At 40.2% G+C, this 27,983-nt stretch overlaps 1 protein-coding gene across 6 annotated transcripts in view; it reads right to left on the bottom strand.

Moving 5' to 3' along the window:
* LOC139391412 (epithelial discoidin domain-containing receptor 1-like) overlaps positions 1-27,983 on the bottom strand; it is a 79,919-nt gene that overhangs the window by 25,941 nt on the left and 25,995 nt on the right. For all 6 annotated transcript variants that reach the window (XM_071138932.1, XM_071138935.1, XM_071138931.1 and 3 more), the window contains exons 3-8: positions 15,925-16,027; positions 12,864-12,939; positions 12,434-12,586; positions 12,026-12,173; positions 10,085-10,187; positions 9,197-9,383 (exon numbers count right to left, since the gene is read on the bottom strand). In XM_071138932.1, the coding sequence (XP_070995033.1) occupies positions 9,197-9,383; positions 10,085-10,187; positions 12,026-12,173; positions 12,434-12,586; positions 12,864-12,939; positions 15,925-16,027 (770 nt within the window). The remainder of the gene's footprint in view (positions 1-9,196; positions 9,384-10,084; positions 10,188-12,025; positions 12,174-12,433; positions 12,587-12,863; positions 12,940-15,924; positions 16,028-27,983) is intronic.

Genomic DNA, 27,983 nt, shown 5'->3' with positions numbered 1-27,983 from the left:
TGATTGAAAACCCACAAATGTCACTGAATTAAAGCAGTTCTGCATGGAAGGTGGGACAAAATTGCTCCACAGTGACGTGAGAGACAGATCAACAACTACAGGAAGCGTTTGGTTGGAGTCATTGCAGCTAAAGGTGGCACAACCGGTTACTTTTTCACACAAGGGCATTGGGTGTTGCATTTGTTTATGAAATAAATTAAATAAGTATAAAATTGTTGTGGAAGGCCTCGGTGAACAACTGAGCAAGAGGACAAGTACATTAGAGTATCTAGTTTGAGAAACAGACGCCTCACAAGTCCTCAACTGGCAGCTTCATTAAATAGTACCCACAAAACACCAGTCTCAACATCAACAGAGAAGAGGCGAGTCCGGGATGCTGGCCTTCTAGGCAGAGTTCCTCTGTCCAGCGTCTGTTCTTTTGCCCATCTTAATCTTTTCTTTTTATTGGCCAGTCTGAAATATGGATTTTTCTTTGCAACTCTTCCCAGAAGGCCAGAATCCCGGAGTTGCCTCTTCACTGTTGATGTTGAGACTGGTGTTTTGTGGGTACTATTTAATGAAGCTGCCAGTTGAGGACTTGTGAGGCGTCTGTTTCTCAAACTACAGTCGTGGCCAAAAGTTTTGAGAATGACACAAATATTCATTTTCACAAAGTCTGCTGCCTCAGTTTGCATGATGGCAATTTGCATATACTCCAGAATGTTATGAAGAGTGATCAGATGAATTGCAATTAATTGCAAAGTCCCTCTTTGTCATGCAAATGAACTGAATCCCCCAAAAACATTTCCACTGCATTTCAGTCCTGCCACAAAGGACCAGCTGACATTATGTCAGTGATTCTCGCATTAACACAGGTGTGAGTGTTGACGAGGACAAGGCTGGAGATCACTCTGTCATGCTGATTGAGTTCGATTAACAGACTGGAAGCTTCAAAAGGAGGGTGGTGCTTGGAATCATTGTTCTTCCTCTGTCATCTATGGTTACCTACAAACAAACATGTGCCGTTGTCATTGCTTTGCACAAAAGGGCTTCACAGGCAATGATATTGCTGCCAGTAAGATTGCACCTAAATCAGCCATTTATCGGATCATCCAGAACTTCAAGGAGAGCGGTTCAATTGTTGTGAAGGCTTCAGGGCGCCGTAGAAAGTCCAGCAAGCGCCAGGACCGTCTCCTAAAGTTGATTCAGCTGTGGGATCGGGGCACCACCAGTACAGGCCTTGCTCAGGAATGGCAGCAGGCAGGTGTGAGTGCATCTGCACGCACAGTGAGGCAAAGACTTTTGGAGGATGGCCTGGTGTCAAGAAAGGCAGCAAAAAAGCCACTTCTCTCCAGGAAAAACATCAGGGACAGACTGGTATTCTGCAAAAGGTACAGGGATTGGACTGCTGAGGACTGGGGTAAAGTCATTTTCTCTGATGAATCCCTTTTCCGATTGTTTGAGGCATCCAGGAAAAAGCTTGTCTGGAGAAGACAAGGTGAGCGCTACCATCAGTCCTGTTTCATGCCAACAGTAAAGCATCCTGAGACCATTCATGTGTGGGGTTGCTTCTCAGCCAAGGGAGTGGGCTCACTCACAATTTTGCATAAGAACACAGCCATGAATAAAGAACGGTACCAACACATCCTCCGAAAGTAACTTCTCCCAACCATCCAGGAACAGTTTGGTGATGAACAATGCAAGGCAAAAGCGATAACTAAGTGTCTCAGGGAACAAAACATTGATATTTTGGGTCCATGGCCAGGAAACTCCCCAGACCTTAATCCCAATGAGAACTTGTGGTCAATCCTCAAGAGGTGGGTGGACAAACAAAAACCCACAAACTCCAAGCATTGATTATGCAAGAATGGGCTGCCGTCAGTCAGGATGTGGCCCAGAAGTTAATTGACAGCATGCCAGGGTGGATTGCAGAGGTCTTGAAAAAGAAGGGTCAACACTGCAAATATTGACTCTATGCATCAACTTCATGTAATTGTCAATAAAAGCCTTTGACACATGAAATGCTTGGAATTATACTTCAGTATTCCATAGTAACATCTGACAAAAATATCTAAAGACACTGAAGCAGCAAACTTTGTGGAAATTAATATTTGTGTCATTCTCAACTTTTGGCCACGACTGTACATAAACAGTGATCATCGATGGATATGGATCACAGCTGAAGGGAGTTTCTGGTTAATTACTACCTCATTATAGTCTCTGACTTGTACATAAACAGTGAGAGTGTAACTACTAAGCCCCCTGTAGCCCTTCCATGAAGCAGCCATACGCTCAGTGAGTTAGAGCTAGACCTATAGCCCTTACCACATGGAACCCTCCCCTCCACCTCCTCACTCACACGTTCTCCTCCAGAGGACAGTACAGTACAAGATATAAGTATTATTCATGACCGTAATCTAGCCTGGGCTAAAGCAAGGAAATCATGTTCTGATGCTGATTGGCTTGTTTTTAGGCAGTTACGAAACAAGTGTTATTTTTTTCTCAGGAAGGCCAAGTCTGAATATTTTATATCTGTTACCACTGATAACCTGAATGACCCTAGAAAGTTTTGGAAGGCTATTAAGTCTATGTCTGGTAACAGTAATGTTAATGAATTACCGTCATGTGTTTTGAAGGACTCTGTTGCTATATATGACAAAACTGAAATGCTGAATTGTTTCAATGAGCACTTTGTATCATCTGGTAGGCTGTTTGATTCAGTGTCCTCTGTCTCTGTACCATCCTGTGTGGAGGAATCAGTGAGATCTGGTCAAACTTTTAGCTTTTTGCCATTCTCAGTGCAGGTGGTAAATAAAGCCCTGAAATCCTTAGATCAGAGAAAGCCTGCAGGTCCTGATCTTTTGGATCCCTGCTTTTTAAATCTGGCAGCTGATTTCATAGCTGAACCACTTACATCTCTGTTCAATCTAACCCTGGAACGTAATGAAATTCCAAAGATCTGGAAATCAGCATTTGTCCTACCACTTTTAAAAGGGGGAGATCCAACTCTTTTTATTTATATCTATATATATATATATATATATATATCTTTTAATTATAGGCCAATCTCAAAGCTGTCACCCCTGGTGAAAATACTTGAAACCCTTGTAAGTGAACAGCTAAAAGAGTTTTTATTTGCTAACTCTAATTCAGGAAGAAGCATAGCACAATTGCAGCAGCCATGAAGGTTTTAAATGATATCACTGAAGCCATTGACAAAAAACAGCACTGTCTCACTTTTTATTGATCTCTCTAAGGCTTTTGATACAGTTGATCATGCTATACTAAGGCAGAGATTGTCGAGTGTAGGTCTTTCGGAGCATGCAGTTGCATGGTTTGCTAACTATCTGTCTGATATAACTCAGTGCACTCAATTTGATGGACTTATGTCTGTTAAATTGTCTGTCTTGAATGGTGTGACCCAAGGCTCTGTACTTGGTCCTCTCTTATTCACTATTTATATAAATTATTTAGAGAAAAATGTCCAAAATGCACAGCTTAATTTTTATGCTGATGATACTGTTATTTACTGTTGTGCCTCATCTCTTACAAAATCTTTCCAGAACATGCAAACTGCTTTTTATACTCTTCAACATACCTTGTGTCAATTGAAGCTTATCCTCAATACTGACGAAACGAAACTAATGGTGTTTTCTAATCCAAGAAATATACCTCTGAACCTTTCACCTATTAGGGCAAGGAGATTGTGGTTGTAACCTCATATAAATATTTTTGAATTTTAATTGATGATGTCCTCTCTTTTAAATTGCATATTCAACAACTTACATAAAAATTGAAGCTGAAATTGTGATTTTATTTTAGGAATAAGGCCTGTTTTTCTTTTGAAGCCCAGAAGGAGGCTAGTATCAGCTACATTTATGCCTTTACTAGACTATGGGGATATTTTATATATGAATGCTTCCGCTCAGTGTTTGAGATCAATGGACACCCTTTACCATGGCACTTGGAGATTTATTTTAAACGGCAAAATCCTTACGCACCACTGCACTTTGTATACCAGGGTTGGCTGGCCTTCTCTAGTCACTTGTAGGCTCAGTCACTGGTATACTTTTATTTACAAAGCCATTTTGGGTTTACTACCTTTTTATTTGGGCATTTTTATTGTTCAGAAATGTGGTGGGTACTCTTCGTTCGCTGGACTTTATTCTGCTAACTTCCAAATGTCCGAACTGAATTTGGTAAAAGGGCTTTTATGTACTCTGCGCCATCGTCTTGGAACACCTTACAAAATACTTTTAAACTGGAAGAACTTGTCCCGATTGGTGTTTTTAAATCACTGATGAAGGATTTTGAGGCTGATTCCCTGACCTGTCAATGTTTTTAATTTGCTGTTTTATACTCTTGTGAATTCAATGGTTTTTACTAGATTATTTGTAGTTTTTCATGTTGTCTGTCTGTAATTTTTTTGTAATGACTTGGTGCTGCCTATCTTGGCCAGGACGCTCTTGAAAAAGAGATTTTCATCTCAATGAGCCCTTCCTGGTCAAATAAAGATTAAATAAAAATGAATAAAAATACATTACAGTACTAGATAATACGGTACAGTACTAGATAATACAGTACAGTACTAGATAATACAGTACAGTGCTAGATAATACAGTACAGTACAGTGCTAGATAATACAATACAGTACAGTACTAGATAATACAGTATAGTACTAGATAATACAGTACAGTACTAGATAATACAGTACAGTACTGGATAATACAGTACAGTACTAGATAATACAGTACAGTGCTAGATAATACAGTACAGTGCTAGATAATACAGTACAGTACAGTACTAGATAATACGGTACAGTACTAGATAATACGGTACAGTACTAGATAATACAGTACAGTACAGTACTAGATAATACAGTACAGTACTAGATAATATGGTACAGTACTATATAATACGGTACAGTACTAGATAATATGGTACAGTACTATACAATACAGTACAGTACTATATAATACAGTACAGTACTAGATAACACAGTACAGTACTAGATAATACGGTACAGTACTATATAATACGGTACAGTACTAGATAATACGGTACAGTACTATATAATACGGTACAGTACAGCACTAGATAATACAGTACAGTACTAGATAATACAGTACAGTACTAGATAATACAGTACAGTGCTAGATAATACGGTACAGTACTATATAATACAGTACAGTACTGTACTAAATAATACAGTACAGTACTAGATTATACAGTACAGTACTAGATAATACGGTACAGTACTATACAGTACAGTACTAGATAATATGGTACAGTACTATATAATACAGTACAGTACAGTACTAGATAACAGTACAGTGCTAGATAATACAGTACAGTACAGTACTAGATAATACGGTACAGTACTAGATAATACGGTACAGTACTAGATAATACAGTACAGTACAGTACTAGATAATACAGTACAGTACTAGATAATATGGTACAGTACTATATAATACGGTACAGTACTAGATAATATGGTACAGTACTATATAATACAGTACAGTACTATATAATACAGTACAGTACTAGATAACACAGTACAGTACTAGATAATACGGTACAGTACTATATAATACGGTACAGTACTAGATAATACGGTACAGTACTATATAATACGGTACAGTACAGCACTAGATAATACAGTACAGTACTAGATAATACAGTACAGTACTAGATAATACAGTACAGTGCTAGATAATACGGTACAGTACTATATAATACAGTACAGTACTGTACTAAATAATACAGTACAGTACTAGATTATACAGTACAGTACTAGATAATACGGTACAGTACTATACAGTACAGTACTAGATAATATGGTACAGTACTATATAATACAGTACAGTACAGTACTAGATAACAGTACAGTACTAGATAATACACTACAGTACAGTACAGTACTAGATAATACGGTACAGTACTATATAATACAGTACAGTACCATATAATACAGTACAGTACTAGATAATACAGTACAGTACAGTACTAGATAATACAGTGCAGTACAATACAGTACTAGATAATACAGTACAGTACTAGATAATACAGTACAGTACTAGATAATACAGTACAGTGCTAGATAATACAGTACAGTACTAGATAATACAGTGCAGTACTAGATAATACACTACAGTACAGTACTAGATAATACAGTACAGTACTAGATAATACAGTACAGTACTAGATAATACAGTACAGTGCTAGATAATACAGTACAGTACTAGATAATACAGTACAGTACAATACAGTACTAGATAATACAGTACAGTACTAGATAATACAGTACAGTGCTAGATAATACAGTACAGTGCTAGATATTACAGTACAGTACAGTACTAGATAATACTCAACTACTCTCAACTATTCTAAAGAAGGGCAGTTTTATTGCTTCCTCTCTGAACCACCCACCCCGGATCCGGGATAATTGTCATCAGCAACGCTGAATAGCATAGCGCCACAGTCAAATAATATTACTAGAAAATATTCATATTCATGAAATCACAATTGCAATATTGCAAAAAACAGCTTAGCCTTTTGTTAATCCACCTGTCGTCTCAGATTTTGAAATGATGCTTTACAGCGAAAGCAATCCAAGCGTTTGTGTTAGTTTATCGATCGCTCGACAAAACAATAAGTACACTTAGCATCAGGTAACTTGGTCACGAAAATCAGAAAAGCAATCAAATTAATCGTTTAACTTTGATGATCTTCGGATGTTTTCACTCACGAGACTCCCAGTTAGACAGCAAATGTTCCTTTTGTTCCATGAAGATATTTTTTATATCCAAATACCTCCGTTAGTTTGGTGCGTTATGCCCAGGAATCCACCGGAAAGAGCGGTCACGACAACGTAGACAAAAATTCCAAATTATATCCATAATGTCCACAGAAACATGTCAAACGTTTTTTATAATCAATCCTCAGGGTGTTTTTCAAATATCTATTCGATAATATATCAACCGGGACAGTTGGCTTTTCACTAGGACCGGGAGTAACAATGGCCGCCTTTCTCTTTTGCGCACAACTCACTCTGAGAGCCCCCACCTATCCACTTACGCAATGTGGTCGTTCACGCTCATTCTTCAAAATAAAAGCCTGAAACTATATCTAAAGGCTGTTGACACCTTAGGGAAGCCAAAGAAAAAGGAATCTGGTTGATATCCCTTTAAATTGGCAATATGGATGCATAAGAACAGAGAGGTTTCAAAAACATGGGCACTTCCTGATTGGATTTTCCTCAGGTTTTAGCCTGCAATATCAGATCTGTTTAACTCACAGACATCATTTTGACAGTTTTGGAAACTTTAGAGTGTTTTCTATCATAATATGTAAGTTATATGCATATTCTAGCATCTGGTCCTGAGAAATAGGCCATTTACTTTGGGAACGTTATTTTTCCAAACATAAAAATAGTGCCCCTAGCTTCAAGAGGTTTTAATCAGCACTACAGTTTTCAGCTGTGCCAACATAATTTCAAAAGGGTTTTCTCATGATCAATTAGCCTTTTAAAATTATAAACTTGGATTAGCTAACACAGCATGGCATTGGAACACAGGAATGATGGTTGCTGATAATGGGTCTCTGTACGCCTATGTAGATATTCCATTAAAAATCAGACGTTTCCAGCTACAATAGTTGTTTACAACATTAACAATCTCTACTGTATTTCTGATCAATTTGATGTTATTTTAATGGACAAAAAAAATCTGCTTTTCTTTCAAAAACAAGGACATTTCTAAGTGACCCCAAACTTTTGAACGGTAGTGTATATATAGAGATAGATAGATAGATAGAGAGGCAGAGGGAGAGATCCATGTAACGGAACACATTCCTCTCCTGCAAGAGCGTTCTAGAACCAGGTTAGAGAACATATCTCCCTTTAGGGAACACAGACATGTCAGGTTCAGGTTCCTGCATTTATTTATGTGAACTGTGTGCTATTCTCTTCAGGTGTATGTTTTCTGAGATAACACATTGGAAAAAAGCAGAAAAAACAGCGATAGCGATAGAAAGCTTTAGATAGCTTAGGTGCAGCATTCCGAGAGGACTGGGAAAACACTGGGATAGTTCAATAATTCCCATCGTTAACGGCAGAGCATGGGGGAACTAATGAGTAACCCTGAAAAGTTCAAAACAGATCACTCATCGTTTGTATCTAGACTAGAAAGTCACACTGGTCAATACTGTTTCTTTACTCATTTCTTTCATTCTTCCTGCTTGTTTTCTTTTATCTCATTCATTTTATTGTTTTAAAGTGTGGTGTGGTTTTAAATACAATTTCATTAAAGTTTTATTGGATTTAATAATATGTGTTTTTATTGTGGGCAAATCTCCAATCCCAGGCCTAACCAACATTCTAGACTGACTCCATTCCCGAAGAGAAAACAACAGGACATTAAACTGGGTTCACATATTAAACTGGGTTGCTTCACATCCAAAATCTTCCAACATAACAACACAACATTTCACCATAAAGAAACCATCAAACCACACATTCAGCCAGGGATACAACCTAATGGCCCCCAGAGACCAGACAACAGACAAACAATGTTAAACAACAGGAAAACGAAAAGCTAATATGATGGTGGGACTGAGAGGGTAATTAAAGACAATGTGCTACTGGCTAGTCACAAGATGATAAAGAGAGATAAAGTGATGTGACAACAGTTATTATGTGTTGTGTAATGTTGTGCAACATTATTGTATAATGGATCACTTGAAGGTTTAATAGAGATGTATTAGACTGTGTGAGCCAAGGATTTTAGGAGGGATTTTTGGATTTAAAGACAGAAACACACATAGGCATAAGGGACACACACACATTCTCCCTCCCCTCACACACACACCCTCCCTCCCTCCCCTCACACACACTCCCCTCACACACACCCTCCATCCCTCCCCTCACACACACACCCTCCCTCCCTCTCCTCACACACACACCCTCCCTCCCTCCCTCTCCTCACACACACACCCTCCCTCCCCTCACACACACAGCCTCCCTCCCTCCCCTCACACACACACACACCCTCCCTCCCTCTCCTCACACACACACCCTCCCTCCCCTCACACACACAGCCTCCCTCCCTCCCCTCACACACCCTCCCTCCCTCTCCTCACACACACACCCTCCCTCCCTCCTCTCACACACACACCCTCCCTCCTTCCCTCTGCTCACACACACACATCCTCTTACCTGCATGGTGTGAAAGCTGCGTGTCTTTTCGAAGTGGAACTCGATGTCAACGCTGGCCTGCCCGAGAGCCTCTCTGCTCCAGCCCAGGTAGTCATACCCCGGCCACACCCTCAGCTCCTTGGTCTCTGTGAAGTCATTCCCTCCTAACACACCGTCAAACAGCTGGCCCAGGCCTCCGAACTGAACCCTAAACACATACATACAGTACACACACATTATTACACAGTTATACATATACTGTACACATGCCAAGGCATACACAGTCATACATTGTACATGTGACACACAGAGACATTCACACACCCTTTCTCACACACACACACACACACACACACACACACACACACACACACACACACACACACACACACACACATCTACTGTATATAGGTCTGGGTTGCATCAAAACCGTTAGCTCATCCGCTATGAAAACAGTTGTGCCCCATTAAAAAGGCATATGTGAATATAACCTCCCTACCTTCCCCCCATCCCTGGACAATACAGTCTGGAAACAGAGTACAACACCCTCAGCAAATAAAGATCCTTACTCCAGATCATTTCATTCTTATTCGATTAAGTGGACAGAGAAAATAAACATTGGGTAGAGGAGTTGTTTCGTGTGTGTGTGTATGACAGACTAAAGCCATTTGGCTGACTGCGGCTCACTAAGGCCCTGTTCACTGCTAACAGATGGGATGAGTCCAGGAGTCCTTTATATATTCATCATATTTTACCAGGTAGGTTGGCTGAGAACACATTCTCTTTTACAGTGACAACCTGGGAAAAGTTGAATTTGTGTGGGACCCAACTAAAGCCAATGGAGGACGAAGACCAATCTCAAGTAGCCAGCCAATACCCACAGAGCTGAGAGAGGAGGATGATGCTTACCCTGACTCTATGCTGCCATCGTAGGTGGAATCGTTGAGGTACACAGGTGAGCCAGACAGGTGCATCACATGACCCACTGGAGCTGTGTACACCAACAGGCCATCTGAGAGAGAGACAGATAGAGGGAGAGAGATAGGGGGAGAGAAAGAGAGAGGGAGAGAGTGAAAAAGAAAGAGAGAGAAAGAAAGAGAGAGAGAGAGAAAGAAAGAGAGAGAGAAATAAAAATAGAGAGAGGGGGAGAGAGAGGGGAGGGGGAGAGAGAGAGAAAGAAAGAGGGGGAGAGAGATTGAGGGGGGGAGAGAGAGGGGGGAGGTATATAGAGAGAGACTACATTAATAATATACACTTTAATAAGATACAGCATATATCATCTTTACCATCGCCTGGTCAGCTACACATGAACTACATATGTTGGTTAAGCCTGTGTTCAGGAGATGAGAAACACACAGGCAGAGCAGACATCTCTCCAGTGAAACATTAGACTCTGTCTCCCCCCAGCCAGCCTGTATGGCTAATCAGCATGTTCTCCTAACACAGGTCTGAAGTCACTCACTGTAACTACTTTCACCTTCAGCACTCACATCCATAATAAACACAGCTTTTACAGACGCAGAGTGTGTGTGTTTGTGTGCACACGTATGTGCATGTCTGTACATGTGTGTCCGTGTGTGTGGGGGACATGGGCTCAGTCCCATTGGGGTCTTGCACAATAAACAAACCACATAGCATACCCGTTCCCCGCCACAATGTAAAACGTGATGAGGGAACAGGAATGTGTGCCGGGAAATGTGTCTTCCATTTCTGTGAATCTGCATGTTATAGTGTTAGTGGTTCCAGAGACAGAAACCTCTCTAACAGACAATAATTCCAGGAAGATAGTCAGTCTATCCCCAGAGAGACACACAGAGGGTGAGTCTTAAATGACACCCCAGAGCCCTGTTCAGGGAATAGCTAGTGCCATTTGGGATGCATCCAGATGCAGCGGCCCCAGGCATTAAGGCTCAGCACTAGGTTTGATTTACAGCCAGTCAGCCAGCCATTGTGTGAAGGGAGGAGGACAGAGAGGAGAGAGGAGACGTGTCCCACCCATAAACACAGTGTAATTCACTAGTGCTCTGTGAGCACGGAACATACCATCTATCATCCTCTGTGCTGTAGTGTCTCTTATCTGTGGTAAAAATAGATGGTTTCATCTCAGGCCAAACCAGACAGTAAATTAAACGTCATGGTGAGTGAACTCCATATCTGCAGAAATACGTGCTTGAAGACACACATAATCAGCCTTATTACACACATTTACCAAATCTAGCAAACAGACTGTAAATTCAAGGCGACACACACAAAAGCATGCACACACTCACACACACACGCACACACATGCACACACACACACACACACAGCAAATAAATCTAGGGATGGTGAAGTCGTTGGCCATCCCCCTAAGTGTCTGTAGACAGCAGAGATATGAGTAGACAGTGTGATGTCCTCTATGCTGTGATCTTCCAAAGGCCTTCTTTTCAATGCCTGTCTGTATCCACCTTACACTCTTAGAAAAAATGGTTCTGGATAGAACCAAAAAGGGTTCTATGCTTGCTTCATATACGGCCTCCCTAAAGGTTCTATATAGAACCCTATATGGAATTCAAGGCTTCTATGTGGAACCAATTTTGGTTCAGTGAAGAAGAACCCCTGGGGTTCTGATCAAAGAACCCTACAAAAGGGTTCTACAGTATATAGTGCCGTATATGAAGCAAGCAATATAACCCTTTTTGGTTCTATCCAGAACCTTTTTTTCTAAGAGTGTATTAATTAATCTGCTCTAGACCCACACACATGCAGAACCCATCCACACACGTTTCCCAACTATCAAACAGACAGACAGACAGACAGACAGACCTACACACACACATACACGCGCGCGCACACAGACTGTGACTCACCGTTCCACAGACAGCCATAGAGCTCAACTCGTAGACAGACGCTCATGACCCGGTCTGCCAGGGGGTAGAAGCGGACATAGCGGGCAACAATGGGTGGACCCAGGTCCTTCAGAACCACATCATAGGTGTTCTCATTCCCAGACACCACCTGATGGAGGGGGGGGGGGGGGGGGGGGGGGGAGAACGACAGTCAAGAGTAGCATGGAGACCCATTGAATAACCATGAATAGCATAATTAAGTAATTAGATGTGAAAACTAACACTAGTGAGATTCAAGTATGTCGTGAGTGGGTGGCTGAATAAAAGTTTTGCATAAGACAGAAATGATGTAATGAGTCAGAGAAGCAGAGCCAAGGGGAGAGAGATACATTAGATAGATAAAACACACACACACACACTTGTCTTTACCTCCTGCCCCCAGCGGTCCTTCCAGGTGATCCAGGTGCGTCCGTCTCGGGAGTAACGGAGCCGGTAGCTGCGTGCAAACTCCCGGCCGTGCCCGTCGGCATGGCGACCCTGGGTACCCACCAGAGCCAGGAAGTGCAGTGAGCGCAGGTCCACCTGGAAGACAGAGAACAAGACGTCTCTAGTCACTGATTCAAGGTCAGTTGTAATGTAGTGCTCTGACCCTCAAGACCATCCTAACCCTCTACCTCCAACACAGGGAAACTTGGGAAGCTAGGAAACTTCTACCTTGATGAAATAAAACACAAACTCTAACCCAATGAAATGTGAGTATTGGTAGGATGATTGCACCTCTAGCCAATGGAAACAGAGAATCCTACACATACAGTGTGTGGTTGTAGCCCATGGAGTAGGCCTGTGTACTCTGTCTGACCTGGAGGTACTCTGAAGCACTGGGGAACACTGCTCCTGCAGGACACCACGCACCATCCCCCTCTCCTTTACTCAACCTGGAAGACAGAGAGACAGACACAGAGAGACAGAGACAGACACAGAGAGACAGAGATGAAGACAGAGATGAAGACAGAGAGAGAGAAAGAGAGAGAGAGAGAGACAGAGACAGAGAGACAGAGACAGAGAGACAGAAGGAGAGAGAGAGACAGAAGGGGAGAGAGAGACAGAAGGAGAGAGAGAGAGAGAGAGACAGAGAGAGAGAGACAGAAGGAGAGAGAGAGACAGAAGGGGAGAGAGAGAGAGAGAGAGAGAGAGAGAGAGAGAGAGAGAGAGAGAGAGAGAGAGAGAGAGAGAGAGACAGAGACAGAGACAGAGACAGAGAGGGGGGGTTGTTGAATTATGAATTTATGGATTCCATAATGAGATCATTCTGGATAGAATATAACTTTATCATCCAAACTATCCCAACCACAAATACTTCTTACAGAGACCACAATATCCATCACCACAAACAGACCACAGTACAACCACTTAGTCGCTGGCATTAGGATCAATTCACACTGAGAACTGGACCACATGAAGCAAACCAAACCTGGACCATATAAAGACCAGCCCTAACACCAAGACACATTTCTTCCTGTCAACATTGTTGAATCGAATGCTAATAAAGTTTTACTACATTTGATGGTGATCCCACTGAGGTCAACTGAGACCACGCACACCACAATCTACCATTCAGAACACTAGATCATTGACACTGATGGAGGGAGGGAAGGGGGAGATAGAGAGAGGGATGAATGGATGAAGGGAGAGAGAGAGACAAACCAGGCCTCTGCATCCTGCATCAGCCAAAATGATTAATATGACAGATCACTGCCGTGCAAAACGAGAAAAACTGTCCAAGTCCTCTATTTCCCCGTCTTTCTATCCATTCCCTTCTTCCCCTTCTCTTCCCTTCATCACTCTCTATTCCCTCTCTCTTTCTCTCTCACTCTGAGACCAGCCAAGTACTCTATCCCTTCCTCCTTCTCTCTCTAAATTCCCTTCCTCCCTCTCTCCTTCTAACATGCTGTCATCCAGCTGCTCTCTCCTCCCATCCTTCATACTATCTATCTATCTATCTCTCCACTCCCTCTCTCTCTCTCCTCCCATCCTTCATACTATCTATCTATCTCTCCACTCCCTCTCGCTCTCTCTCCTCCCATCCTTCATACTATCTATCTATCTCTCCACTCCCTCTCGCTCTCTCTCCTCCCATCCTTCATACTATCTATCTATCTATCTCTCCACTCCCTCTCGCTCTCTCTCCTCCCATCCTTCATACTATCTATCTATCTCTCCACTCCCTCTCGCTCTCTCTCCTCCCATCCTTCATACTATCTATCTATCTCTCCACTCCCTCTCGCTCTCTCTCCTCCCATCCTTCATACTATCTATCTATCTCTCCACTCCCTCTCGCTCTCTCTCCTCCCATCCTTCATACTATCTATCTATCTATCTCTCCACTCCCTCTCGCTCTCTCTCCTCCCATCCTTCATACTATCTATCTATCTCTCCACTCCCTCTCGCTCTCTCTCCTCCCATCCTTCATACTATCTATCTATCTCTCCACTCCCTCTCGCTCTCGCTCTCCTCCCATCCTTCATACTATCTATCTATCTCTCCACTCCCTCTCGCTCTCTCTCCTCCCATCCTTCATACTATCTATCTATCTCTCCACTCCCTCTCGCTCTCGCTCTCCTCCCATCCTTCATACTATCTATCTATCTCTCCACTCCCTCTCGCTCTCTCTCCTCCCATCCTTCATACTATCTATCTATCTCTCCACTCCCTCTCGCTCTCTCTCCTCCCATCTTTCATACTATCTATCTCTCCCCTCCCTCTCGCTCTCTCTCTCCTCCCATCCTTCATATTATCTATCTCTCCCCTCTCGCTCTCTCTCTTCTCCCATCCTTCATATTATCTATCTCTCCCCTCCATCTCTCTCTCCTCCCATCCTTCATACTATCTATCTATCTCTCCACTCCCTCTCGCTCTCTCTCCTCCCATCCTTCATACTATCTATCTATCTATCTCTCCACTCCCTCTCGCTCTCTCTCCTCCCATCCTTCATACTATCTATCTATCTCTCCACTCCCTCTCGCTCTCTCTCCTCCCATCCTTCATACTATCTATCTATCCCTCCACTCCCTCTCGCTCTCGCTCTCCTCCCATCCTTCATACTATCTATCTCTCCCCATCACCCTCTCTATTTCTCTCTCTATTCCCAATCCTCTCTCTATTCCCCCATCCTTCTGTCTTTATATCACTCTCTTCCCCATCTCTCTCTCTCTCTTCCCCATCTCTCTCTCTCTCTTCCCCATCTCTCTCTCTCTTCTCTCTCTCTCTCTCTCTCTCTCTCTCTCTCTCTGGTGTCTCTTTAAGGGATTGGGACTGATCACCTCCACATGAACTGACAATCAGCCAGCAAACGCAGCCCAGACATGGCAGGCTAAGAGAGACATGGAAACACACAAGACACACACACACACACACACAGTGGATATCGAGTAATAGGCCACGTGAATCTGCCGTGTCTAACAGGCTGGTCATGTAATGTCATGACCTAATGTGCTATACAGAGACACGCTGGCCACAGTCTTGTGTTGTAATCTAATAGTCTTCTCCTGTGTGATTTAAACATGGTGACAACAGATGGCAGACATAGTCAACGGTAGAGAGATACAGACCCAGAACCAGACATGAATAGAGATAATGTAATTACACACACACACACACACACACTTTGAATACTCTATTTGCACTCTTCACAGCCAAGCATTGAGGTACAAAGGACCCAAATATGTCAAAGGTCACAGAGTCTTAGAATCATGGAAACCAGAAACACAGAGATAAGCTACAATAACAGCTGGCACAGAGCTATACAGGCCAGCTGCTGGGCTTCTTCCCTTTGGAAGGTATGCAATAATACACACAACACATGCAGTGCAGGCAGGCAGGCAGGCAGGCAGGCAGGCACACACACACACCGACATACGTACCTGCCGTGTTTGGCCTCAGTAGAGTCTGACCAGGCGCTGGAAGCCGTGATGTCAGAGTCAGGGATGGTGCCATCCTCCATTCCCAGGGCATAACGACACTGAGCTGCATGGATGTGTGTGTGTGTGTGTGTGTGTGTGTGTGTGTGTGTGTGTGTGTGTGTGTGTGTGTGTGTGTGTGTGTGTGTGTGTGTGTGTGTGTGTGTGTGTGTGTGTGTGTGTGTGTGTGTGTGTGTGAGAGAAAGGGAGACACAGACAGAGAGAGGGGGGGACAAGAATGAGAAAGAGACTACGTAACATTCATCACGCCTGTCATACAGAGAGTAGAGGACAGAATAGAACATTCTACTATCATACACATTGTACCATCATACACATTCTACTATCATACACATTCTACTATCATACACATTCTACTATCATAAACATTGTACTATCATACACATTCTACTATCATACACATTCTACTATCATACACATTCTACTATCATAAACATTGTACTATCATACACATTCTACTATCATACACATTCTACTATCATACAATGTACTATCATACACATTCTACCATCATACACATTCTACTATCATACAATGTACTATCATACACATTCTACCATCATACACATTCTACTATCATACAATGTACTATCATACACATTCTACCATCATACACATTCTACTATCATACAATGTACTATCATACACATTCTACAATCATACATTATACTATCATACACATTCTACTATCATACATATTCTACTATCATACAATGTACTATCATACACATTCTACTATCATACAATGTACTATCATACACATTCTACAATCATACATTCTACTATCATACACATTATACTATCATACACATTCTACTATCATACAATGTACTATCATACACATTCTACCATCATACACATTCTACTATCATACAATGTACTATCATACACATTCTACCATCATACACATTCTACTATCATACAATGTACTATCATACACATTCTACCATTACACATTCTACTATCATACAATGTACTATCATACACATTCTACCATCATACATTATACTATCATACACATTATACTATCATACACATTATACTATCATACACATTATACTATCATACACATTATACTATCATACACATTGTACTATCATATACATTGTACTATCATACACATTCTACCATAATACACATTGTACTATCATACACATTCTACTATCATACACATTCTACTATCATACACATTCTACTATCATACACATTATACTAGCATACACATTCTACTATCATACATTGTACTATCAAACACATTGAACTATCATACACATTCTACTATCATACACATTATACTATCATACACATTCTACTATCATACATTGTACTATCAAACACATTGAACTATCATGCACATTGTACTATCATACACATTCTACTATCATACATATTCTACTATCATACACATTCTACTATCACACATTGTACTATCAAACACATTGAACTATCATACACATTGTACTATCATACACATTCTACTATCATACATATTCTACTATCATACACATTATACTATCATACATATTCTACTATCATACACATTGTACTATCATACATATTCTACTATCATACATTGTACTATCATACACATTGTACTATCATATACATTGTACTATCATGCACATTCTACTATCATACATATTCTACTATCGTACACATTGTACTATCATACATATTCTACTATCATACATTGTACTATCATACACATTGTACTATCATATACATTCTACTATCATACACATTCTACTATCATACACATTCTGCAATCATACATTGTACTACCATACACATTCTACAATCATACATATTCTACTATCATACACATTGTACTATCATACACATTGTACTGTCATACACATTGTACTATCATATACATTGTACTATCATGCACATTCTACTATCATACATATTCTACTATCATACACATTGTACTATCATACATATTCTACTATCATACATTGTACTATCATACACATTGTACTATCATATACATTCTACTATCATACACATTCTACTATCATACACATTCTGCAATCATACATTGTACTATCATACACATTCTACAATCATACATATTCTACTATCATACACATTGTACTATCATACACATTGTACTATCATACACATTGTACTATCATATACATTCTACTATCATACACATTCTACTATCATACACATTGTACTATCATACATATTGTACTATCATACTACATATTTTACTATCATATACATTTTACTATCATACATTCTACTATCATATACATTGTACTATCATACACATTCTACTATCATACACATTCTACTAGCATACACATTCTACAATCATACATTGTACTATCATATACATTCTACTATCATACACATTCTACAATCATACATTGTACTATCATACACATTGTACTATCATACACATTGTACCATCACACACATTGTACTATCATACATTGTACTATCATACATATTGTACTATCATACATATTGTACTATCATACACATTCTACTGTCATACATTGTACTATCATACACATTGTACTATCATACACATTCTACTATCAGACACATTCTACAATCATACATTGTACTATCATACACATTCTACAATCATACATATTCTACTATCATACACATTGTACTATCATACACATTGTACTATCATACACATTGTACTATCATATACATTCTACTATCATACACATTCTACTATCATACACATTGTACTATCATACATATTGTACTATCATACTACATATTTTACTATCATATACATTTTACTATCATACATTCTACTATCATATACATTGTACTATCATACACATTCTACTATCATACACATTCTACTATCATACACATTCTACAATCATACATTGTACTATCATATACATTCTACTATCATACACATTCTACTATCATACACATTCTACAATCATACATTGTACTATCATACACATTGTACTATCATACACATTGTACCATCACACACATTGTACTATCATACATTGTACTATCATACATATTGTACTATCATACATATTGTACTATCATACACATTCTACTGTCATACATTGTACTATCATACACATTCTACGATCATAAACATTGTACTATCATCCACATTGTACTATCATACATATTGTACTATCATACACATTGTACTATCATACATATTCTACTATCCTACATTGTACTATCATACACATTCTACAATCATACATTGTACTATCATACACATTGTACTATCATACACATTCTACTATCATACACATTCTACTATCATACACATTCTACTATCATACACATTCTACTATCATACATATTCTACTATCCTACAATGTACTATCATACACATTCTACAATCATACATTGTACTATCATACACATTCTACTATCATACACATTCTACTATCATACACATTCTACTATCATACACCTTCTACCATCATACACATTCTACTATCATACACCTTCTACCATCATACACATTCTACAATCATACATATTCTACTATCATACACATTGTACTATCATACACATTGTACTATCATACACATTGTACTAGCATATACATTCTACTATCATACACATTCTACTACCATACACATTGTACTATCATACATATTGTACTATCATACTACATATTTTACTATCATATACATTTTACTATCATACATTCTACTATCATATACATTGTACTATCATACACATTCTACTATCATACACATTCTACTATCATACACATTCTACAATCATACATTGTACTATCATATACATTCTACTATCATACACATTGTACTATCATACACATTCTACAATCATACATTGTACTATCATACACATTGTACTATCATACACATTGTACCATCACACACATTGTACTATCATACATTGTACTATCATACATATTGTACTATCATACATATTGTACTATCATACACATTCTACTGTCATACATTGTACTATCATACACATTGTACTATCATACACATTCTACTATCAGACACATTCTACAATCATACATTGTACTATCATACACATTCTACAATCATACATATTCTACTATCATACACATTGTACTATCATACACATTGTACTATCATACACATTGTACTATCATATACATTCTACTATCATACACATTCTACTATCATACACATTGTACTATCATACATATTGTACTATCATACTACATATTTTACTATCATATACATTTTACTATCATACATTCTACTATCATATACATTGTACTATCATACACATTCTACTATCATACACATTCTACAATCATACATTGTACTATCATATACATTCTACTATCATACACATTCTACTATCATACACATTCTACAATCATACATTGTACTATCATACACATTGTACTATCATACACATTGTACCATCACACACATTGTACTATCATACATTGTACTATCATACATATTGTACTATCATACATATTGTACTATCATACACATTCTACTGTCATACATTGTACTATCATACACATTCTACGATCATAAACATTGTACTATCATCCACATTGTACTATCATACATATTGTACTATCATACATATTCTACTATCATACAATGTACTATCATACACATTCTACAATCATACATTGTACTATCATACACATTCTACTATCATACACATTCTACTATCATACACATTCTACTATCATACACATTCTACTATCATACATATTCTACTATCATACAATGTACTATCATACACATTCTACAATCATACATTGTACTATCATACACATTCTACTATCATACACCTTCTACCATCATACACATTCTACTATCATACACCTTCTACCATCATACACATTCTACTATCATACATATTCTACTATCATACATCAGGAGTAACATGATAGCTAAAATGATCTTAATTTGACCTGTTTCTCACAGTAGGAAAATAATCCTGCAGCTACAGGAAATGTTCATTATTGTGTGGGTTATAATTAATGGACATTTTTGTTAAGGCAAATCAAGTCGAACACACTACAAGTTTGCGAAATGTCCTGCAACAACAGGGTGATCCTACACCTGTACATGTCATTGTTGGAGCCAGTCATTGGTCACGCAGCATTAAGTAATCTCCGTCTCGATCTTTCCTTGTCTATATTCCCTATCTTTCCTTCTCTATATTTCCTATCTTTCCTACAAGGCACTCTACTCCAAGGTTCTGGTCAAAAGCAATACATTCCATAGGGAATAGGGTGCCATTTGGGACACATCATCACACTGCGTAGGGGAGCTCATCCAATAATGTCCTTGTCACCTCTTATTTCTCTTCTAGTCACTCAGGAAGAAACACGTAGAGTCAATGTTAATTAATAATCTAATAGGATGAATATTGAAGAATAGGAGCTGCCAAGGTCATTACAAACAGATAACCTTCTGTTAGTTTATAACCCTGAAGAGGTATCATTCTCCATAGTTTTTACTTTAACAGGCAGATGAGGTGAGGTGAATACAGGAGTAAAAAGAGGAGGAGGGGAAGGAGAAAGAGAAGGAAGAGGGGCATGAGGAGGGGGAGGGGAGGAGAAAGAAGAGGAGAAGGTGGAAGTGGAGGGGATAGTGAAAGAGGGGATAAGGAGGACATAGGGCAGACAGTGAACAGATTAAATGGACAGCTCTACTCTGCCCGGTGAAAATATCAGCCCCGACAACAGTCCTACAGGCATATATCAACCAGGCATTATCAAACGACTTAACTATCTGCCATGACTTCACTAGAGGGCCAGACATGACCAAATAGAGGGCAGAGAACCAGTATTCACCGTGAGTGAAAGGAAGGGGGTGTGGGGGGGTGATGGAAAATGAGAGGCGATAAAGGGGTGATGCTAGTGGGGTGGGGGGGGGGGGGGGGTGTAACACAGTTATTGTTATGGATGCTGTCATTGATATGGGGGCATGGATAACTGATACTGTCATTGATATGGTGCGTGGATAACTGATACTGTCATTGATAAGGGGACGTGGATAACTGATTCTGTCATTGATATGGTGCGTGGATAACTGATACTATCATTGATATGGTGCGTGGATAACTGATACTGTCATTGATAAGGGGACGTGGATAACTGATACTGTCATTGATATGGGGACGTGGATAACTGATACTGTCATTGATATGGTGCGTGGATAACTGATACTGTCATTGATATGGGGACGTGGATAACTGATTCTGTCATTGATATGGGGACGTGGATAACTGATACTGTCATTGATATGGGGACGTGGATAACTGATACTGTCATTGATATGGGGACGTGGATAACTGATACTGTCATTGATATGGGGACGTGGATAACTGATTCTGTCATTGATATGGTGCGTGGATAACTGATACTATCATTGATATGGTGCGTGGATAACTGATACTGTCATTGATAAGGGGACGTGGATAACTGATACTGTCATTGATAAGGGGACGTGGATAACTGATACTGTCATTGATATGGGGACGTGGATAACTGATGCTGTCATTGATATGGTGCGTGGATAACTGATACTGTCATTGATATGGGGACGTGGATAACTGATACTGTCATTGATCTGGTGCGTGGATAACTGATTCTGTCATTGATATGGGGACGTGGATAACTGATATTGTCATTGATATGGGGACGTGGATAACTGATACTGTCATTGATATGGTGCGTGGATAACTGATTCTGTCATTGATATGGGGACGTGGATAACTGATACTGTCATTGATATGGTGCGTGGATAACTGATACTGTCATTGATATGGGGACGTGGATAACTGATACTGTCATTGATATGGGGACGTGGATAACTGATACTGTCATTGATAAGGGGACGTGGATAACTGATACTGTCATTGATAAGGGGACGTGGATAACTGATACTGTCATTGATATGGGGACGTGGATAACTGATGCTGTCATTGATATGGTGCGTGGATAACTGATACTGTCATTGATATGGGGACGTGGATAACTGATACTGTCATTGATCTGGTGCGTGGATAACTGATTCTGTCATTGATATGGGGACGTGGATAACTGATATTGTCATTGATATGGGGACGTGGATAACTGATACTGTCATTGATATGGTGCGTGGATAACTGATTCTGTCATTGATATGGGGACGTGGATAACTGATACTGTCATTGATATGGTGCGTGGATAACTGATACTGTCATTGATAAGGGGACGTGGATAACTGATTCTGTCATTGATATGGGGACGTGGATAACTGATACTGTCATTGATATGGTGCGTGGATAACTGATTCTGTCATTGATATGGTGCGTGGATAACTGATACTGTCATTGATAAGGGGACGTGGATAACTGATTCTGTCATTGATATGGGGACGTGGATAACTGATACTGTCATTGATATGGTGCGTGGATAACTGATTCTGTCATTGATATGGGGACGTGGATAACTGATACTGTCATTGATATGGTGCGTGGATAACTGATACTGTCATTGATAAGGGGACGTGGATAACTGATTCTGTCATTGATATGGGGACGTGGATAACTGATACTGTCATTGATATGGTGCGTGGATAACTGATTCTGTCATTGATATGGGGACGTGGATAACTGATACTGTCATTGATATGGGGACGTGGATAACTGATACTGTCATTGATAAGGGGACGTGGATAACTGATACTGTCATTGATATGGTGCGTGGATAACTGATACTGTCATTGATATGGGGACGTGGATAACTGATACTGTCATTGATATGGTGCGTGGATAACTGATTCTGTCATTGATATGGGGACGTGGATAACTGATACTGTCATTGATATGGTGCGTGGATAACTGATACTGTCATTGATATGGTGCGTGGATAACTGATACTGTCATTGATATGGGGACGTGGATAACTGATACTGTCATTGATAAGGGGACGTGGATAACTGATACTGTCATTGATAAGGGGATGTGGATAACTGATACTGTCATTGATATGGGGACGTGGATAACTGATACTGTCATTGATCTGGTGCGTGGATAACTGATACTGTCATTGATATGGGGACGTGGATAACTGATTCTGTCATTGATATGGGGAGGTGGATAACCGATACTGTCATTGATATGGGGACGTGGATAACTGATGCTGTCATTGATATGGGGACGTGGATAACTGATTCTGTCATTGATATGGGGACGTGGATAACTGATACTGTCATTGATATGGGGACGTGGATAACTGATACTGTCATTGATATGGGGACGTGGATAACTGATACTGTCATTGATATGGGGACGTGGATAACTGATACTGTCATTGATAAGGGGGCGTGGATAACTGATACTGTCATTGATAAGGGGACGTGGATAACTGATACTGTCATTGATATGGGCACGTGGATAACTGATGCTGTCATTGATATGGTGCGTGGATAACTGATACTGTCATTGATATGGGGACGTGGATAACTGATACTGTCATTGATCTGGTGCGTGGATAACTGAATCTGTCATTGATATGGGGACGTGGATAACTGATACTGTCATTGATCTGGTGCGTGGATAACTGATACTGTCATTGATATGGGGACGTGGATAACTGATTCTGTCATTGATATGGGGAGGTGGATAACCGATACTGTCATTGATATGGGGACGTGGATAACTGATGCTGTCATTGATATGGGGACGTGGATAACTGATTCTGTCATTGATATGGGGACGTGGATAACTGATACTGTCATTGATATGGGGACGTGGATAACTGATACTGTCATTGATATGGGGACGTGGATAACTGATTCTGTCATTGATATGGGGACGTGGATAACTGATACTGTCATTGATATGGGGACGTGGATAACTGATACTGTCATTGATAAGGGGACGTGGATAACTGATACTGTCATTGATAAGGGGACGTGGATAACTGATACTGTCATTGATATGGGGACGTGGATAACTGATGCTGTCATTGATATGGTGGGTGGATAACTGATTCTGTCATTGATATGGGGACGTGGATAACTGATACTGTCATTGATATGGTGCGTGGATAACTGATTCTGTCATTGATATGGGGACGTGGATAACTGATACTGTCATTGATATGGGGACGTGGATAACTGATACTGTCATTGATAAGGGGACGTGGATAACTGATACTGTCATTGATAAGGGGACGTGGATAACTGATACTGTCATTGATCTGGTGCGTGGATAACTGATACTATCATTGATATGGGGACGTGGATAACTGATACTGTCATTGATCTGGTGCGTGGATAACTGATACTATCATTGATATGGGGACATGGATAACTGATACTGTCATTGATATGGGGACGTGGATAACTGATACTGTCATTGATATGGGGACGAGGATAACTGATACTGTCATTGATAAGGGGACGTGGATAACTGATTCTGTCATTGATATGGGGACGTGGATAACTGATACTGTCATTGATATGGTGCGTGGATAACTGATACTGTCATTGATAAGGGGACGTGGATAACTGATTCTGTCATTGATATGGGGACGTGGATAACTGATACTGTCATTGATATGGTGCGTGGATAACTGATTCTGTCATTGATATGGGGACGTGGATAACTGATACTGTCATTGATATGGGGACGTGGATAACTGATACTGTCATTGATAAGGGGACGTGGATAACTGATACTGTCATTGATAAGGGGACGTGGATAACTGATACTGTCATTGATCTGGTGCGTGGATAACTGATACTATCATTGATATGGGGACGTGGATAACTGATACTGTCATTGATCTGGTGCGTGGATAACTGATACTATCATTGATATGGGGACGTGGATAACTGATACTGTCATTGATATGGGGACGTGGATAACTGATACTGTCATTGATATGGGGACGTGGATAACTGATACTGTCATTGATAAGGGGACGTGGATAACTAATACTGTCATTGATAAGGGGACGTGGATAACTGATACTGTCATTGATATGGGGACGTGGATAACTGATGCTGTCATTGATATGGTGCGTGGATAACTGATACTGTCAATGATATGGGGACGTGGATAACTGATACTGTCATTGATATGGTGCGTGGATAACTGATTCTGTCATTGATATGGGGACGTGGATAACTGATACTGTCATTGATATGGGGACGTGGATAACTGATACTGTCATTGATATGGTGCGTGGATAACTGATTCTGTCATTGATATGGGGACGTGGATAACTGATACTGTCATTGATATGGTGCGTGGATAACTGATACTGTCATTGATAAGGGGACGTGGATAACTGATTCTGTCATTGATATGGGGACGTGGATAACTGATACTGTCATTGATATGGTGCGTGGATAACTGATACTGTCATTGATAAGGGGACGTGGATAACTGATTCTGTCATTGATATGGGGACGTGGATAACTGATACTGTCATTGATATGGTGCGTGGATAACTGATTCTGTCATTGATATGGGGACGTGGATAACTGATACTGTCATTGATATGGGGACGTGGATAACTGATACTGTCATTGATAAGGGGACGTGGATAACTGATACTGTCAATGATAAGGGGACGTGGATAACTGATACTGTCATTGATCTGGTGCGTGGATAACTGATACTATCATTGATATGGGGACGTGGATAACTGATACTGTCATTGATCTGGTGCGTGGATAACTGATACTATCATTGATATGGGGACGTGGATAACTGATACTGTCATTGATATGGGGACGTGGATAACTGATACTGTCATTGATATGGGGACGTGGATAACTGATACTGTCATTGATAAGGGGACGTGGATAACTAATACTGTCATTGATAAGGGGACGTGGATAACTGATACTGTCATTGATATGGGGACGTGGATAACTGATGCTGTCATTGATATGGTGCGTGGATAACTGATACTGTCAATGATATGGGGACGTGGATAACTGATACTGTCATTGATCTGGTGCGTGGATAACTGATTCTGTCATTGATATGGGGACGTGGATAACTGATACTGTCATTGATATGGGGACGTGGATAACTGATACTGTCATTGATATGGTGCGTGGATAACTGATTCTGTCATTGATATGGGGACGTGGATAACTGATACTGTCATTGATATGGTGCGTGGATAACTGATACTGTCATTGATAAGGGGACGTGGATAACTGATTCTGTCATTGATATGGGGACATGGATAACTGATACTGTCATTGATATGGTGCGTGGATAACTGATTCTGTCATTGATATGGGGACGTGGATAACTGATACTGTCATTGATATGGTGCGTGGATAACTGATACTGTCATTGATAAGGGGACGTGGATAACTGATTCTGTCATTGATATGGGGATGTGGATAACTGATACTGTCATTGATATGGTGCGTGGATAACTGATTCTGTCATTGATATGGGGACGTGGATAACTGATACTGTCATTGATATGGGGACGTGGATAACTGATACTGTCATTGATATGGGGACGTGGATAACTGATACTGTCATTGATAAGGGGACGTGGATAACTGATACTGTCATTGATAAGGGGACGTGGATAACTGATACTGTCAATGATATGGGGACGTGGATAACTGATTCTGTCATTGATATGGTGCGTGGATAACTGATACTGTCATTGATATGGGGACGTGGATAACTGATACTGTCATTGATATGGTGACGTGGATAACTGATTCTGTCATTGATATGGGGACGTGGATAACTGATTCTGTCATTGATATGGTGCGTGGATAACTGATTCTGTCATTGATATGGTGCGTGGATAACTGATACTGTCATTGATAAGGGGACGTGGATAACTGATTCTGTCATTGATATGGGGAGGTGGATAACTGATACTGTCATTGATATGGGGCCGTGGATAACTGTTTCTGTCAGTGATATGGGGACGTGATAATGATGCTGTCGGTGATATGAGGGCATGGGGGGGGTGATAATGATGCTGTCAGTGATATGAGGGCATGGGGGGGGTGATAAGTGGG

Source organism: Oncorhynchus clarkii, chromosome 3, assembly GCF_045791955.1.
Source record: "Oncorhynchus clarkii lewisi isolate Uvic-CL-2024 chromosome 3, UVic_Ocla_1.0, whole genome shotgun sequence".
Taxonomy (NCBI): Eukaryota; Metazoa; Chordata; class Actinopteri; order Salmoniformes; family Salmonidae; genus Oncorhynchus; species Oncorhynchus clarkii.
Note: the sequence above shows the minus strand (reverse complement) of the source record. Positions and strands in the feature narration are given on the sequence as shown.